At 43.7% G+C, this 18217-nt stretch overlaps 1 protein-coding gene and 1 pseudogene across 3 annotated transcripts in view; one reads left to right on the forward strand and one right to left on the reverse strand.

Annotated features, from left to right (window-relative positions):
- The window catches only part of Intu (inturned planar cell polarity protein), a 76957-nt gene that overhangs the window by 19239 nt on the left and 39501 nt on the right, over positions 1 to 18217 (forward strand). For all 3 annotated transcript variants that reach the window (XM_052730668.1, XM_052730666.1, XM_052730667.1), the window contains exons 2-3: positions 2064 to 2602; positions 11211 to 11296. In XM_052730668.1, coding sequence (XP_052586628.1) covers positions 2064 to 2602; positions 11211 to 11296 — 625 coding nt within the window. The remainder of the gene's footprint in view (positions 1 to 2063; positions 2603 to 11210; positions 11297 to 18217) is intronic.
- On the reverse strand, positions 5415 to 5871 carry LOC128105834 (40S ribosomal protein S15-like; annotated as a pseudogene).

Genomic DNA, 18217 nt, shown 5'->3' on the forward strand with positions numbered 1-18217 from the left:
TTACTAACCAGCTATATAGACCACGGCAGTAATAGGATAGGATATTTTGGAAACTGATTTTCATGACATTCAGTATTTGACAAAATTTTAATTAAAGAAGCAGAGTTGCTAATAATCACTCAAGAGCAAAGAAGACTTCTGTTGGGTGATTAGATGATTAGAACACAGATTATACTCTTTCCTACCAGGATGCTCAGCTTAAGACTGTCCCCACATGGCGGATTGACACTGACAAACCACTGTCACTTTAAAGAACGGCAGCTCGGAAGGCAGACCATCGCTCCAACAGGACAGAGCGATCAGTTGACTGCCACAATGTGGGTGTTGTTGCTGTTGGGTATTTACCAACCAACTTCTCACCTATCCTCTTTTGCAGCCACAGGATGAATTATGTAAAGTGTGGGCTTTACTTTTTCTTACTATTACTGCTAATGAGGAGTTGTGCAGAAATTATAGGTTACAGCTAGGTTCAAAACGAACTATGATTATAACTGGCTGGTTTCAGGCATGGTTGCAGTTTGTGGAAAGATGAATGCTGCTTTTCTGAAAATTGTTATCTAAACAAAGTACATGATGCGTAGCTTTACTCTAACCTGAAGTGGTCCCAAGCGCTCCTCATGCAGATAGAACATTTACCTGTGGTTTCCAGATAGCTGGCTTCTGTGGATTCAGTCACACTTTCAATGACAAATGCAAATTCTGAGATGTCCAAAGTGATCTATAACCACACAGTGGCTGGATTAGTGGTGTGTGTGTGTGTGTGTGTGTGTGTGTACAGGCACATTTGTGAATGGGTGTGATTGCCCAGGTGTGCACATGTACAGACCAGAGGTTGAAATTGGTGGTCCTTTATTGCACTCTACCTTATTTTTTGAGACAGAGTCTCTCACTGAACCTGGAACTCACCCTTTGAGCTAGACACGTGCTGCCATGTTGTTGTGTGAGGGATTTTTCAAAGACACAACACATATGTATTTACTCACTGCAGAAAGGGAACCCATAGCAGAGTACACAGCAGTGTCTAACTTGGTGAATCAGTGGGGTTTGTGGGGGTTACTAACAGGAGTTTTAAGAGTTTACTTACAAGTAGCAGGGACAACTCAGAAGCAAGTGTGTAGACTCAGAAGCTGCAGTCCTAGAGCCGTCTGCACAGCATGTAGGCAACTCCCCAGGCCCAAGCATCTCCCTTCTGCAGCATGTAGGCAACTCCCCAGGCCCAAGCATCTCCCATCTGTAGAATGTAGGCAACTCCCCAGGCCCAAGCATCTCCCCCCTGAACGCATGTAGGCAACTCCCCAGGCCCAAGCATCTCCCTTCTGCAGCATGTAGGCAACTCCACAGGCCCAAGCATCTCCCCCCTACACAGCATGTAGGCAACTCCACAGGCCCAGGCATCTCCCCTCTACGGCTGCTGTTTAGACCTTCCTCCCAGGCAGTTCCTGCTCTTTCTGTAAAGCTGGGCCTTCTAGAATTTTCAAGTTTTTGCTTTCCCAGATGTGTGACATTTTCTTTATCTCCTGAATCTTGTGAGCCTCCTCATCCCTCCTAAGGGGAGCTTGTCATTTCAGAGGACACTACTATGCAACATCGTCCCCGAGTCTGGCTTTTCTGTGGGTGCTGGGGAACTGAACTCAGGTCCTCATGGTTGTGCAGCAAGTACTTTACCCACGGAACCATTTTGTTGTTCTTGTTTTGCTTTGTTTTTGTTTTTTGAGACAGAGTCTCACTTTGTAGCCTGGAACTCACTGTGTAGCCCAGGCTAACCTTGAATTCATGTCTATCCTCCTTGCCTATGTTTCCTAAGTGCTGGAATTACAGGTGTTAGCCTGAATTCGTTTTTCTTTTAAAAAGAAGCCCAATAGATTGCAGAAAAGATTCTTTCCATTCCCCTTTTTTTGGTTTTCTTTGGTATCACTCTGCCTGTTTGATTCTATTCCCCATTCTTTAAAACTCTAACCCCACTCCATCTCTATTACCAAGTGTACTGCCCTCCCACACAGGAAGGTGGAGCTGTCTTTCTCATGTTGGATGATCATTCAGGTGACCTTTCTTCTCTCACACAGTGATCTGGAGCCTGAGTGGCTGGACAGTGTGCAGAGGAATGGAGAGCTGTTCTACCTGGAACTGAGTGAGGATGAGGAGGAAAGCCTCCTTCCGGAGACACAGACCGTGAACCATGTCAGGTTCAGTGAGAAGGAGGTCATCATTGAAGAGGATGATTCCAGAGAAAGGAAGAAGTATGAACCCAAGCTCAAGCGCTTCACCAAGATCCTGAAAAGCAAAAGACTTTTACCTAAGCGCTACCACAAAAAGAGCAGCAATGACAATGGGCCGGTGTCCATTCTGAAGCATCAGTCCAACCAAAAGACCGGAGTCACCGTGCAGCAGCGGTACAAGGATGTGAGTGTCTATATCAACCCCAAAAAGCTGACGGTCATCAAAGCCAGGGAGCAGCCCAAACTCCTGGAAGTGCTGGTGGGAATCGTCCATCAGACCAAGTGGAGTTGGAAAAGGAGTGGGAAGCAGGCCGACGGAGAGAGGCTCGTGGTGCACGGCCTGCTGCCAGGAGGCTCTGCCATGAAGAGCGGTCAGGTCCTGGTTGGTAAGTGCTGCAGCAGCTCCGGCCCTTGTTTGCAGAGGTGCGTGGTTAAGGGCAGTGTCCCGTGACCATGGCGTAGAAGGCAGAATTTACAGTCTCCCTGTAAAGCTGGTCCAAATGGTCAGAAAAGAAGTACTTCCGTGTAACAGAGACATGCGCAGCTAGTTCAGACCAAGAGCAGCCTAGCTCATTGTAGGTTTTGAAAAATATAATTTTATTTCATCTTGCTTATGGTTGCTGACAAAGAGAAGAAAATAAGTTGATTATACAGTGATCATTTAGGCTGAAACAGCTGTATCCAATAACATGATACAAAAATATGTAATTTATGAATAAAAATACTTTTAAATTGTATGTTTGTACTTGAGGACACCAAGTTCTTGGAGCGGCTGTAGACTGTTTCAGTTGACCTTCTTAATGACAGTGGTATTATACATAAGTTCCTTTGTAAGGGCACTTCTCTAAAATATCCCAGTTTTGAGAGGAAAAAACGAGTTATTTTGGACATATTAAGATGCGTATTTTTGCGTTGCTGATTTTAAGCTATGTGATATAATGTTCATGTTAATTAGCAACCTTATTCTACTTTATAATGATAGGCTAATCAAATGTGAAAATATATCCTTTTTTACAGTTATTTATTTGTTTGTGCCTGGGCACATGTAGCTGACATGTGTGGAGGTCAGAGGACAGCTTGTGGGCGTGGGTCTCTCCTGCCATCATGTGGGTTTCTGGGCTTGGACCTCAACTCACCAGGCTTGTTGGCAAGTGCGTTTACTCACCGAACATCTCCCTGGCTCTGAAAGCGCATCCTTAACAAAACTTCAAACTTGTAACCATCCGAAAATGTGCCAGTCTTTTCAGCTGACCCAGCTTAAAACAGGAGTTTTAGAAACATTTTAAAATGTGTCTGAGTCGAAGTCTAAATTTCATTGTTTGTTCATCGATTCAGAACACATTTGAGTGTCTATTAAGTGTCAGGCATGCGAAGATTACAGTGATACTGTGACTGCTTATGTAAAGAGCTCGTGTAGTCATGGAAGAAGCATGTTAGAAATAGGCAGACAGTGTCACAGCGTGACGGATGATATGACAGAACATCACAAAGCTAGTTCTAAGGAGACATGTCAGCATATCTCTCAGAGCGTGGATTCCAAAATGCATCTCCACATTATCTTACAATGTGATGTGGCCTAGCCAAAACAGCAGCTGTGATTCAGTGAGGGACCCTGTCTCAGGCAGAGAGTGATAGAGGAAGACACCAACTTCTTGTCTAGCCTCTACATATACAGGGAACCAACTCCCACACACTTGTGCACATAACACACACACACATATACACACGCATGCACTTATTATGGAGAAAAGGCCACACAAGGAAGGTAGAACATTGAATTCTGGGGAAAGGCTTGACCTTCCAGTGTTTCATCTGTCTGCACTGGCATTCATCTAGCTGCTGCAGCTCCAGGAGCTTTTAGTGGATGAACACCTAGTTCGAGGAAGCCAGCGAAGTTACTGACCACTTAGGAAGTGCATGGCAGTATAGAAAGACACTCAGGCAGCAAGAGTGCTGTTCCATCTCATTGCTGTTCTGCCAGATGTGTGGTCTGGATACAAGTGCATGTGGAAAGGCTTCCCACATCCTCCAGGGAGAGCTGAGGATAGGAACATTTAATTCAGAATGTCCGTGTTGGTATATGTGGATTCGAGGAGCTTCAGAAAGAGCAACCCCATGCAGAGACTGTGCATGGACTTCAAGGACTGCGCCCTTGAATAAAACAAACTGCTGTTTTTCACAATTCAAGACCCTCAGATACGCTTGTGATCATGAAAAACCAGGGGTAACCGCCAAGCTGTTGTCCATAATCTGTCCATGTTGTATACTTCTTTATATGCCAGATATTCTTTTCAGCTTTAGGGGGATTTTGTTTCTGAATCTTTAGTTATTTTTCAATCTACTATTTTAAAGTGTCAACAGTGTTTTATATAATGTCTTGGATTGTTTTTGTGTGTCTGTGTGGTTTTTATGGTTATGTTCCCCTGACACACACTTATCCATTATCTCTAATACTAGCGATATAAATTACATAACACCTCTTAGAAAGTTTCAATTCATTTTATTTATTTTTCAGATTAGGCTCCAAGGGGATGCACTGTTACTAAGTTAGCTTTGCATGCAAACATTGGGTATGCGCATAAACACATGGAGCCTTCCTCACATGTGTACACAGTGCTGGCCTTGAACTCCTGAGTCTCCTGCCTGCACATCCCAAAAGCTAGGATTACAGGCATGTGCTATAAAACCTGGCTCACATTTTCCTTAACCAATAAAAAGGTATCTTTTTCCTGTGTCTGCATTTGATGACATGAGATCTCTCAGGATCTTAGCTCCATCAGTGATTGAGGTTGTCGGCCTCGGTATTTAGGTGACCACAGTTAGGACACTCTGCACAGTTAGTTGTCTACTGTGGCGATGTGCGCACACACATCTTGATTGCTGGCCTCTCTCTGTGAGTGCGGCTTGTCTGCTGAAACTGCCTGTTGTCACTAGTAAGACAGGCCAGTGATGTTTCTCTTGTGTCCTTTCACAACAACAGAGCCTATCCTGCATTTATTTTCTTTGCTTTGTCTCGGAAACTTTCTGTCCTTTGGGGGAGGTGCCACCTACATTTCTGTTTCTAGGTGTTTTCTTAAAGCTTGTCAATCAGCTGAAAGCGCTAGCCAGCTGGCATCTTCAGACTGGAGCAAACAGAATTTACTCTCTTACCTATACTGCCTTGGTGGGGCTTTTTTCTCCAATATTACTCATTTTTGGTCATAACTGGATTTCTTTTCCCTCAGGGACTAAACCTGAGTCTTTTGGCCGTGCCTTCTTGAAGGGGATGAAGCAGGAGGGGTGGGTGGTACCAGTGCCAGGTCTGCTGCACTTCATGGGCTTGTAAGTGATGGAGAACTCATCTCTAGCTTGATTTCCACCTGGCTGAAAGTCTTGCCATCATACATGCCCACCATACTTTCTCCCATTTGGGGCAGGATGATTGAGTTCCTCAGGTGAGTCTTTACCACCTAGGGCTTCTCCATGGGTGGCACCTCCTTCTTGGCCTTTCTCAGGCACTTAAGTAGGGAGTCCTGCTTCTGAGCAAGCGGCCTCAGATGGGAGCTGTCCAACTGCATCAGCTGCTCATAGGAGATAGCCAGCAGCTGGTTCAGGTCCATAGCATGTAGGTGAACTTGCAGACTCTCTGTTTCTTCTTCTGCTCCACTTCCACCATCTTGTTGGCTTCTGGGAGTCGGGGCAGGTGGATAACTGGATTTTTTTTAAAGATAAGAAAGGAGAGAAAGAAATCATACATTATCTATTTATAAATAATATTTATCTATTCATTGTTTTTTATTGTTTTTTGAGACAAGACTTTACTATGTAGTCTATAGGTGGATCTGAAGCATTTTATTCTCCTGCCTCAGCCTCCCAAGTGTTGGGATTACAAATATACACCATCATGCTCATTTCACACATGAATTTTCCAGATTACTCTCCTCTCCACCCTCCTGTGAAGGCACTTTCTGATAAAGAATGAAGATTTTAATTCCAAGCTGTTTTGTATCGTTTCTTAAGTCCTCAACTGTGGATTTGTTTTCTATGACATATATAGCTTATGTTTTTCTTTAATTTTTTTGAAGATGTGTGCTCATTTTTCAGAAATGTTTTTGAGGTATGATATCCATTCATAAGTGTACATTGATCATTTTGATGTGTGCATTGTCCTGTTTAACTGCCTTCTTGGGTCAAGAGTCAACATTTTCAGTACCTAGATGGTTAAAGGTCGGTCAGCATTCCTTCATAAGGCAGCCTTGAGCCTTCCGTGAACAGAATTGATTTAGCTTGTTCTTCAACTTTATGTGAATGGGAGTGTGTGTGTGTGTGTGTGTGTGTGTGTGTGTGTGTGTGTGTGTGTATGTATGTGTGTGAATATATATGTGTGTGTGTGTGTATGTATGTATGTATTCTCTTGTATCTCATTATATACATTCCCTGTGTCTTTTCTGTGATTCAAACTACATCTCTGAGAAGTATATCTCTGTTGGGCTGTGGAATTGGCTCAGGCTCTTGCTGTGTGAGGTCGTGTGTTCAGATCCCCAGCACCCGTGTAAAGCCAAATGCAGCGGTATCCATGGGTGATCTTAGTGCTCCTGTGCCAGGAGGGAGGTTGAGACAGGGGTCCCTGGAAGCTCATGGCCAGCTAGTCTGGCATGTGCAGCAGTCGTGAACAAGAGGCCCTGTCTCAAGCAAAGTGGAAGGCAAGGACCAGCATCCAATGTTGTCCTGCGACCTTCATGTGTATACTGTGGCTTGCATGCAGCCCCCCACCCCACACACAGCGATGTCTTCTTTATAAGAGAAAGAAAGGGAAGTTCCATGTGGCTGCCATGTAGAATTCCTTGGCATTGTTGTTATGTTTAGTTCTGGTGTTTTCTTGAGTCCGGTTCTCACTGTGTAGCCCAAGCTAACCTAGAATTCACCCCCTAGTACAGGCTGATCTCAGACCTACAGTCCTCCTGCCTCAGCCCTCAAGTGATACGATTATAGGCATATCTACTTTTGTAGAATATTATTTTAAGATGTGTTACATTTGTTTATGCTGTGGAATATTTGTTTAATGATACAAAGATGTGTTGCATTCTTTTATGTTGCATTTGTTTAACTCTGTGAAGCTGTATTACTTTGCATGTCTAAAACACCTGATGCCCTAATAAAGTGCTGAATGGCCGATAGCAAGGCAGGAGAAAGGATAGGTGGGGCTGGCAGGCAGAGAGAATAAATAGGAGAAGAAATCTGGGAGAAGAAAGAGCAAGTGAACAAGGAGAGGAGGATGCTAGGGGTCAGCCACAGAATAAGAGTGAAAGTAAGATATACAGAAGTTAGGAAAGGAAAAAGCCCAGAGGCAAGAGGTAGATGGGATAATTTAAAGTTAAGAAAAGCTGGCAAGAATCAAGCCAAGCTAAGACCAGGCATTTATAAGTAAGAACAAGCCTCCATGTGATTTATTTGGGAGCTGGGTGGTGGGCCCTCAAAGAGCTAAGAGTAAAAAACAACCAACAACAGTCTACCATGCTTGGCTAATATTCCATTTTATATAGACTTTTTTTTTATTGCATTGTTGTTGAATCTTTTTTTCCAACTGAAATATTTGAAATGTTTTTGTAAAAGATGGGTTTGGTTTTATGAACACCTAATATGTTGTTCTCTATGAATTTTCATCTTCTTTTTGGAATGGGTTTTTATTTCCCTGTTTGTACTCCTTGTGACCCCCAGACTTTCTTACAGACAGCATCTCTCTCTATCCTGTTCTGTTCCCCACAGTGTTTCTCTTCTCATGCTTTCCTGCTATCAGGAAGAGGCTAGAGCACTGTTTGTTGGAAGGACAGGATTTTAGTGTCTCCTCCCTGGGAAGCCGCTGCTGCAGGTACTTCCTTCTGCAGAAGTGGGACAGAGGCATTTACAGCCGCTATTCAGGAGCAAACTGCTCCTCACTGTTAGACCTGGGCCCATGTTCTCATCCCCACTCAGACTCTCTGGCCTGCTGTGTTGGTTGCTTCTATAGATGGAGACAGCACCAAAGGATTTATTTCTCATTGATGAAAAAAAAAGAGGAAAAGAAATTGTTTATGCTATTCAAAATATAATTTAGACATGAGTATCACTCTGCAACAGTGTATAATTTAACCCATTGACTTCATTTCTGGACATTTATCTTGAAAAACCGTTCAGAACGGATAGGCAAATTAAAGCTGGTAGGTCACATCAGGCTTACCGCCTGTGTTTATACAGCTTGTCTAAAAGGCTTAAATAATGTACAGCATAGGAAACATCTTTGGAACCCAAAGGTGGGTGAATAAAATATTATTGCACACAGCCCACCTCTTTACCTGTTGTCTGTGGCTGAGTTCAGGATGGAGCTAGTGGAAGAGTTGGGCAGTTGAACACAGACCATTTATCTACCGAAGCATGAAATGTTTTCTGTATGGTCCTTAACAGAAGAAGTTTGTAAAGCTAGATTAAAATAGAAAAAAAGGAGCTAGGAACATGAGGACCTGAGTTCAAACATCCAGTATCCACATTTAAAAAAAAAAAAATGGAGGCATTGCTCCCAGATGCCCTTGTAACCCCATTGGTATGGGAGGCAGGAGGATCTCTGGGGCTGGCTGCCAGGCCTAGCTCCAGGTTCAGTAAGAGCCTGTCACAAGGGAATATGGCAGGCAGTGACAGAGCAGAACATTGTTCACATTGGTACACAGACTCAAATACACGTGTGCATATATCACACACACAAATGGAGGAAGAAAAACTGTGGGCACAAAAATGTTTATTGAGACACAAGTTAGTGTTTTAAAAATTTTAAGCACAAAAATGTCAAACAAGTGTATGGATATTGACGTTATAAGTTACGTCATTTGACCAATAAAATTACAGTTCTATAAACTATGTACCAGCACAAAAATGTTTGCTGCTTGAGAGGCTTAAAAGTATAAAAACATCTCATTCTTCATTTTGGTGAACATAGTAAAGATGACTTAGTGTTCAAAAATAGTCATAGCTGGAGCAATAAGGCCGGCAGAGGCTCCAGAACTAATCTACTGAGGGGTGAAGTTGTGTACTAGTAAGCCACAGATTCTATGTGACCATCTCAGCCTACCACAGTGGAGGCATTCTTTTTTTTTTCCATATTTTTTATTAAGAAATTTTTTTATTCATTTTACATACCAACCACAGATCCCCTCTCTTCCTTCTTCTCACCCTCCCCAGCGTCTCCCCCCACCCCCAACCCACCCTCCACTCCCTTCTCTGACAAAGTAAAGCCTCCCACCGGGTGTCAGCAGAGCCTGGTACCTTCAGTTGAGGCAGATCCAAGCCCCTCCCCCTGCATCAAGGCTGTGCAAGGTGTCCCACCATAGGTAATAGACTCCAAAAAGCCCGCTCATGCACCAGGGATGGATCCTGGTCCCACTGCCAGGGGCCCCTTAAGCAGATCAAGCTACACAACTGTCTCGCTTAAGAGGCATTCTTTTCAATTTTTTTTCTTTACATTTTATTTAGAGAGAGTGTGTGTCCTTGTCATACTGTACAGTAAGCAGACTTGAGCTGTGCTCAAGAGAGAGACATTTTCTCTGACATTCAAGCTGTTCACTGTGCAAATACTCTTGAAAGGAAGACAGAGGACAGACCTGGTGCCTTCGTTTGTAAGACGTGCAGAACCTGTTGTTATTTTTTTTAACCCACTTACACACTCACTGCCCCCTCAAGCTTCCTGAGAGTAGAGAGTTGGTCTTTGTAAACTCTTGTCTTGATTCTCTTCTGCAGTAGTTTAGGACAGGACTTGACTTGTAAAGTTTGGAATGACGAGACAGTGTCCTAGATGTATTTGTGATTTTTTTTTTAACACAGCTTACTGGGGCTTTGATATTACTTTTCATTATGTTCTTATAACCTGAAGGTCCCAGAGAAAAAGCTACCCCTTTGGCTGAAGACTACAGGACTGAGTGACTGGTTAGAACTTTGTGATTGAGGAGATTTGGAGTGTTGAAGGTGCAGACCCAAGTTGTCTTGGACTGTCTCTGCCCTAATCGTCGCCCAGCCAGTATCTGTCTCTTAGGCTCACATTACTTTCCCATGTACAGCCTTTTGACTGTCAGCTAAAGCTTTGGCAGTGTATTCTTAGCAAAACACGAGCTTCCACTAACCCCCAAGTTCCGACTCTCCCCAGAAAGCATCTGATACTTATGGAGGCTTGCCCTACCCTGCTGTGCTAGCCCACATACCTGGGACCCTCACCAGTGAATTGGTAACTGCGCTGATTTACAGCTTCCTTTTATTTTGGCTTATGTTCACTTCCGCAGCAGAACATGTTTGGATCACCCTGAATCTGAGTTTGTGGACCATGATCACTCATATTTAACCCAAGAATTAATTGTCTCTTACTGTCTTTGGGCAAGAGTTATGTATCAATAGTTTGAAAGTAAAATTTCGTTTTAATAATGATTTTGATTTTGAAATTAGGTAGAAGACTGTTTGAAGAACAGTCATGGGGAAGAAGATTTTGACTAAAACGTACTTGACGGGTTGGTGCTGTCGGAAGCTGTTGTACGAAGGCCCGCTGTGTAGACACCAGTCAATGGTGGCAGCAAATAGCCCAGTGCGTTGGGATTTACCACATGGATTTAATTAAAATTGAAGCTGGATTTTTTTTAAAGCTATGGGTCTGAGTGGTTAGATTCAATTTTGTTAAGTGCAATACTTGGTTTATGTTAAAAAATTTTCCATTTGTCCTTTGGGTTCACATAACTCTTAGTTATACCAAGACTAGGAATATTCATATCTTTAAGTATTCATGGTTTGCAGAGAGTTATGGTGCAGTGTTGGGAGGCATAGTGGACGAGTTGGGTGATTGGCTGTGTCATTAATGTTCAGAATAACCTTGGATAAGTCCCTGAATGTACCACATTTTCCATTATACCCTTGAGGAAGTCTGGATAGCTGTTTTCTCATGCTGCAATTCTGGAACTTTTTGGTTTGGGGTATTCACACAGTTGTCTTTTGTTTTTCTGTTTTTAGGCGATGTCCTTGTTGCTGTGAATGATGTAGATGTGACTTCTGAAAACATAGAAAGAGTTCTGTCTTGCATTCCTGGACCAATGCAGGTGTGGCCATCCCTTTCCATATTGTATACAGTGTTGCTTAAAGTGCATATGTTCTGTGCTTTTTTTTTTTTTTTCAGATCCTGAAGTTGTCCTCCCGCATAATGAGTGAGTAACGGCGAGGCTTGAGCACCAACGGCAGTTTTGCCTCTTGCTAACATGTAGCTCAGGAACACTGTTCTGAAAGGCGAGGGGTATCTACAAATAAAACATCCTAAGTAAAGAAGGCCGTAGCAGTAATGAAAGTAAACACAGTTGCCAGCTTACCTTTAGAACGCCCATGTTTGCCAGTGACAGCATAGCTCTGAGAAGACTCCTTTAAAAGCTGTGGCCAGGTGTGGGGATGCATGCCTTTCATCCCAGCACCCGGGCAGCAAAGGCAAGTGTGTGAGTTCAAGGCCAGCCTGGTCATCATAGTGAATTCCAGGACAGCCAGGACTATGTAGAGAGACCTTGTCAAAAAAAAAAAAAAAAGTAAGTAAATAAATAAGCTGTGGACTTTATATTCTCTGATTTAAAATCTCTCATATTGTAAAAATTTTTTTTTAGTTTTTAGGTTTTTAAATCTTTCTATGTAGCTGAAGCTGTCCTAGAACTCACAGAGCTCTCCTGCCTCTTCCTCTCAAGTACTGAGATCAAATGTGTACACCATAAGCCCAGCCCATTTCTTGATATGGCTTTGGTTATTTTAAAGCCTAACTAGTGTTTTCTCTGAGGCTGTGTACACTAGGAGTTGATGGAGGCTGGAGGAGAGTACAAAGAGCTTGTGTTACTCTGTGGCCGTCAGCCGATGGCATGCACTGCCAGTGTGTCCCTCCAGCTTTCTGTCATGTGGCATAGTCCCTGAGGAAAGCGACTCTGAAGGTGGAAAGGGTTGTTTGGTTCACGGGTTCAGAGGGTTCGGTCCTCGGTCAGGTGGCTTTTTTTTGTTTTTTGTGGGGGAAGCTGCTGTGAGGAGGCAGAGCCTTGTTGTAAGGGGTAATGCTGGGACAACATCACTCACTCTCTGACCGCCAGGAAGCAAATGCAGAGACAGGAAGGGGCTAGGCCCACATGTCTTCCTCAGGAGCATTCCTCCACTGCCCTCACCTCTCCCCGTGCTCTCAAAGGCTCCACTACCTTCGGCAGTGCCAAGTGCTGGCAGCCAAGTCTTTAGCATGTGGGCATCAAGGAGGCATTTAAGGCCCCATATAGAACATTGCATCCTGGATTCACAGGTGTGTGCCCATACTACCACAAAAATGCATCGAGTCCATCTCCAAGAATTTCCAAAGCTTTCACGGGTCCTCGCTGCTCAAAAGCCTGAGCCCACACACTCCTCAAGACAGTGAAAACTTAGATGTGAGCCTCCACCCAAATGAGACTAAACCGCTTATTTCCCAGGTGATGTCATAAGCATTCTCATTACATAGGAAGAAACAGGGAGAGAATGAGGAAGAATCAGACCTAAGCAAGACAAAAACTGAACGGCCTGGCCTGCCACCTGGGATATACAGTGGCATGGTATGTGCTCCAGGCCTTGGCATTCCCACCCCAGTGGCCTTGCTGGCTGCAGCCCATATGGCAGCTCTCCTGGGCTGGCTCTGCTTGCCGTCTGCAGCTTCTCCATGCCAATGCCCATGTTCCTGGCGTCTGACTTTCTAGGTTTTCCACTCCAGCTTCAGCGTCACTCTCGTAACTTCACGTGTGGCTGTCAGGGGCTGCCCACAGAGACAGGGAACCTGTCACATACTCTGTGGACTACACTTCTCTTTATAAATTTTTGGCTGAAGTCTCCAGGGCCCTACAACTCTCACATTCTGCGTGCCTGCCAAACTAGCATCCCATGGTCAAAATCATCTGAGCCTTGGCCGCAGTGGTTCCTGAGTGCCTTACCAGTTGAACAAGATAAAGAATTCTGGAGAAACTGCCCTGAACATACCTGTGCGATCTGGGTTTTCAGAGGTGTCCTCTTGAGAAGAGTTATAATGTTCCACTTTTGAGCTGGGGGTGGGCTGTGAGGGTGGGAGGGAGTCCTGGTCAATTCCTGAGTACCCTCAGAATATTCTTCCTGCTGTCCCAATCCAGAGTCCTTGGCCTCTTTTTGGTTTTTTGAGACAGGGTTTCTCTGTGTAGCTTTGGAGCCTTTCTTGGAACTCACTCTGTAGACCAGGCTGGCCTCGAACTCACAAAGATTCGCCTGCCCCTGCCTCCCAAGTGCTGGGATTAAAGGCGTGTGCCACCCATGCCCAGTATCCTTGGCCTCTTCTTAACAATGCCAATCTCTATATATTTACTGGCAGAAATTTTCAACATACTCCATTTCTGGCTAAAATGTAAGTTTTTCAAATGTTTCTGTCCAGTTTTTTTTGCTCCTGATTCTCACTGTTAATCTGGCTAAAATTACCAAACAACTCAATGCCACAGCCTGAATGTTGTGTGGCTTGAGATTTCCTGTTAGATTAGTTTTCTGTCACCTTTAAATTCAGTGTCTCCCAAAGTTTTAGTGCATAGTTTAAATGCATTCCAGCTCTTTGCCACCATGTAGAAAGGTTGATCTATCCAGTTACCAATGGATTCTTAATTTCTGTATGAAACCTAATGAGCCTGGTCTTTGCTGTCTGCATTTTGCATTTCTGTCAGGCATCTGGTTTTCTAAACCCTTAGCAGAACTCCTCACCCAAGCTACTTAGAGATTCTGTCCAGGCTTTTCTACCCATTTCTCAGACACTTCCAGTAAGCCAGCTCCTCAGGGTCCTGAACTGCCATTGGGTGTAGATGTCACAGCAACAATCTGCTTCTTTCTAAATTTGCTTAATTAAAAAAAAAATAGTCTTTAATACTTCCATGAATAAATGCAGTATTTTTTTTTTGTCCTATCCAACCCCCATTTCCTCTCCCTCCAATCCTCCTGAACTCCCCACCTAGTGCATCCCTCTCCTGACTTCATGCCCCCTCCCAATCAAATTAGAGCTGTGGGCATGTGCATGGGTGTGGAATGTGGTCAACTACCACGAGACACACCAATGAAAAAAAGATGATCTCACTCCTTCAGTGGCCATCCACTGCCAGTAACTCCTTGTGAGCCCCTCCGCATCCATGCTGTAAAGCAGGCTGACCTGATCCCCTGCAGGTCTTGTGCAGGTAGCCATAGTTGCTATGGGTTCATGAGAGCAGTTTCATGTCCAGAAGACACTTGTTCGCAGACCCTTGGCTCTTACGGACTTGTTGACACTCTTCTACAGTGTTCCCTGAGTGCTCCTCCACTTCTTCATATAGATTTTCTGACATGTTAGGTCCCAACCATAAGACCTGTAAGCGTCTAGTGGTTAGTGGTCCTATTTTATACATAAAGAAGCACCCAGGGGGCTGAGGCAGGAGGATTGTGAGCCAGACTAGACTGGATGATGAGATCCTAAGAAAGAGAGAGAATTTAGAAACTGCTTAGTGATTTCCCCAAAATCTCAGAATCAGTTACTCAAAGTACCAAATTTCAAACTAACCCAGAGCATATTCCTTCCTTTTCCTTTCAACCTGTGTGCATCCTGGTGTCTTGATGGGCCAGACCCTACTGAGATAGACCTGTCTAAGTGTCTGTGAATGTGCGAAACAGTCCCTTCAGCAACAAGAAAGGAAGAGAGAGTGCAGGTTTATAAGTGATTCCACGGGAGACGTTAATCCTGGACATACCGAGCAGTGACATCTTAGACATGCACTCAGAGTATAACCAAGTCTACAGCTTCCTGTTCTCCAGCAGACAGTGGCCTCTGAGACAGTGTAATGGGAAGAAGGCACTGGGAGAACAGATCAGTCCTCCATGTAACACCTCCCAGAGATTCCAGATCTAGTTTCCTCAACTGTAATCAGAGGGGATCTAAAGGGAAGTCTTCAAATCCACTTCCGGCTCTACTGGTGTGTGCTGGTGCGAAATGCAGAGGCAAAACCCATCTACATAGTGATACACAAAAAAGTCCATTTTAACATTTCAAAACTAGTTTTGTGTTTTTGTTTTTGATGTTTTTTATAGATGCTTCAAAAGTCTTAGTAGCATGAGGGTGTTGGGTTGTGGAATAATGGTAGAGTGTGTGCTTGGCATGTGCAAGGCCCTGGCTTACAAAGTCCAGCGCGCGCACGCACACACACACACACACACACACACACACACACACACATTCACACATGTGTGCATCATGAAAAAAAGGCTAGAGAACTCCTATACATTAAGACAGACTGAACAGTGTGTGACTGTGTCTTACTTGGGATTTCTGTTGCTGTGAAGAGACACCATGACCCCAGCAACTCTTATAAAGGAAAACATTTCATTGGGGCTGGCTTATAGTTTCAGAAGCTTAGTCCGTTGTCATCATAATGGTACATGGCGGCATGCAGGCAGACATGGTGCTGGAGCTGAGAGTCCTACATCTTGATCGGCAGGCAACAGGAAGTGAACTGAGACACTGGGTGTGGCTTGAACATATATGAGACCTCAAGCCTGTCCCACAGTGACACACTTTCTCAATCAAGGCCACAACTATTCCAACAAAGCTGCACCTCCTAATAGTGCCACTCTCTGTGAGCTTATGGGGGTCAGTGACATTCAAACCACCACAGACTGCAGCAGATGCAGCAGGCAGTCCTTGACTGCTTCTGGATTGCAGGAGGAACAGCTGTGTTAGATAACTGGAGAAATCTGGGCCTGGAATTTATTAGATATGAGTATCCCTTACTCAAAATGCTTGCAACCAGAAGTGAGTGAGTGAGTGCTGGGCAGGGAAGAAGTGGGGGAGAGGAGAGAGGGGAGAAGGGAGGGGGAGGGAGGGAGAGAAAGAGAAGTTGATTCAATTTAGTACAATTGCATGGTTGAACCTCCCAATGCAGAACAACCTGAAACCCTAAATACTCAAAAATCTGAAACTTTTAAAACACCACACAGAAAGCCCGAAATTTTGAAGTATTTCAGATTTAGAGACCAAAGAACTTTCCAAGCTTTACCTTAAGCAACTCAATGAGATTGCCCAAAAGGAGAAGAGGCTGGAGGAGAGAGAATTCGCTGAGCCAATTAGACTAATTCCTTGAGCATTACTCATGAAGCATTTTGAAAGCCCCTGCCACTTGCCAGCTGGAAGAGAAAGGATAAGGCAGCAGAGAGCAGTGGAGAGTGACAAAGACTGGCTGATTCACAGGTGCAAGGCAGGCCAGCTCTGCCATGGCATCGGGTCCTCACAGCCCCACAGTGTGCCCCTGTGGAGAGGGTTCCAGCTGAAGTGGGGAGGGGGTTTGTCTGATGAAGATGAATTGCTTCTTACATAGCACAGCTTGAAGACAGACTTGGGGAGGAGATAACCAAAGCCACATGACCTTGGAGGTGATGGGTTATAGAAATCACATCCCTGGACCCTTGGGAACCAGGGCATCATTCCTGAGCCTGGAAGGGGTGAGGATAGGTTGGGCAAGCTGCACAAGTGAGGAGGCAGGAGATGTGGAATCATGAACTTCCTTGCATGTTAAAGACTGTGGAAGAACAACAGGAAACTAAAAGGCATTTCAAACAAGACTTATTAGATATTGCTTAATAAAAGTTTATCCCTATAGCCACGTAATACCCTTAATACTTATGTCTATCAATCTTTTTTAAAAATAGTGCTCATCTCTTTATTTAGTTATGTCTTATACCTTATGTTGTCAAGGCAACTGAACTCAGCATTTATAGTTGCTTATTATATAGGACTTCTCTTTCTGAAGTGTAATTATCTTCTTATGATAGAACCAACTTTTCTTAAATTCAAAATGGTGCTAAAACAGTTCCTTGAAGAATTTTAATGAACAATTTCGTATGGTGTGTTTTTATTTGGGTTTGTGTTGTGGCAAGGTGAAAAGGTCTTTGCACCAGAATGTAGGTAATGGCATTTGCAAAATATACTATTAAAATTAGTTTTAAAGCACATACATCATTGTCTATGAGCATAGCAAAGTGTATCAAATTTTACATCATTGCTACCTCTCAAGTATAATTTCCAAATCTTTCAGTTTATCAACTCATTTCGATTTTGTCATTTTTTTGGTGAGTCCCACCCAATCTTTAAACCTTCCTAACTACAAGAACTTCAGCTAGAGAAGATGCCATCCTGGTATGAGCCATGGCTCTTTCTCTGACGTCCCTTTCTGTGCATCCTCCTACACCCTCTCCCCCAGAGTAACCACCATCTTTCACACTAAATACTGCTGACTTGTGTAGCCTGTTTGTGTCAGAACCTCACACCAAGACTTCTTTTTGTAACACTTATTTATTGTACACTCTTGTGAGCGGTCAGAGGACATCTTGAAGGGCTTGGCCTTCCTGCTGTCATGTGGTCTCAAGGATCAAACTCAGGTCATCAGGCAGGAAGGCAAATGCCTTACCCACAGAACCATCTCACAGGCCCTAAATATTCATTTTCAGATCTAAGATGATAATTTCTAAAACCATATGCTTTCAACTCTTTTTTACTTTAATTATATGTTAATTTTCATATCATTCTTACATAGGGTTTTTTTTTTATTTTTTAATTTTTGTTTAGTTTTTTTTCTCTCTTTCTCTAGCAATACATTAATTTTCTACTCAGCCTTTTTGGACACAGTCTCCAGATACCAAGGGCCCACGTTTCCATACTGTGTTTACAGAAAACATGTAAAGAAAATTCTGTAGACACTGGGCTTTCTCATTTGACGTTTTCCCCTTCCTGCTCTCTCTGTAAGTTCTGTTAGCCTTGGCCCACTTCATCTTCCCTAACAACATGTACATCCAGATGATTTTAAAACCCTCTCTTCGCTCCATGTCGGTTAGCATCTGCCCCTGTAAGAACTATCTGAAGTAGCTGACCTACAAGAAAAAGTTTATCTGGGCCTGTGGTTTTAGAGGTTCTAGTCTGTGCTCAGGTGTATTTGTTATTTATCTCATAGTTGGGA

The sequence above is a fragment of the Peromyscus californicus genome, unplaced genomic scaffold, assembly GCF_007827085.1.
Source record: "Peromyscus californicus insignis strain IS unplaced genomic scaffold, ASM782708v3 Scaffold_9__1_contigs__length_137607984, whole genome shotgun sequence".
NCBI lineage: Eukaryota > Metazoa > Chordata > Mammalia > Rodentia > Cricetidae > Peromyscus > Peromyscus californicus.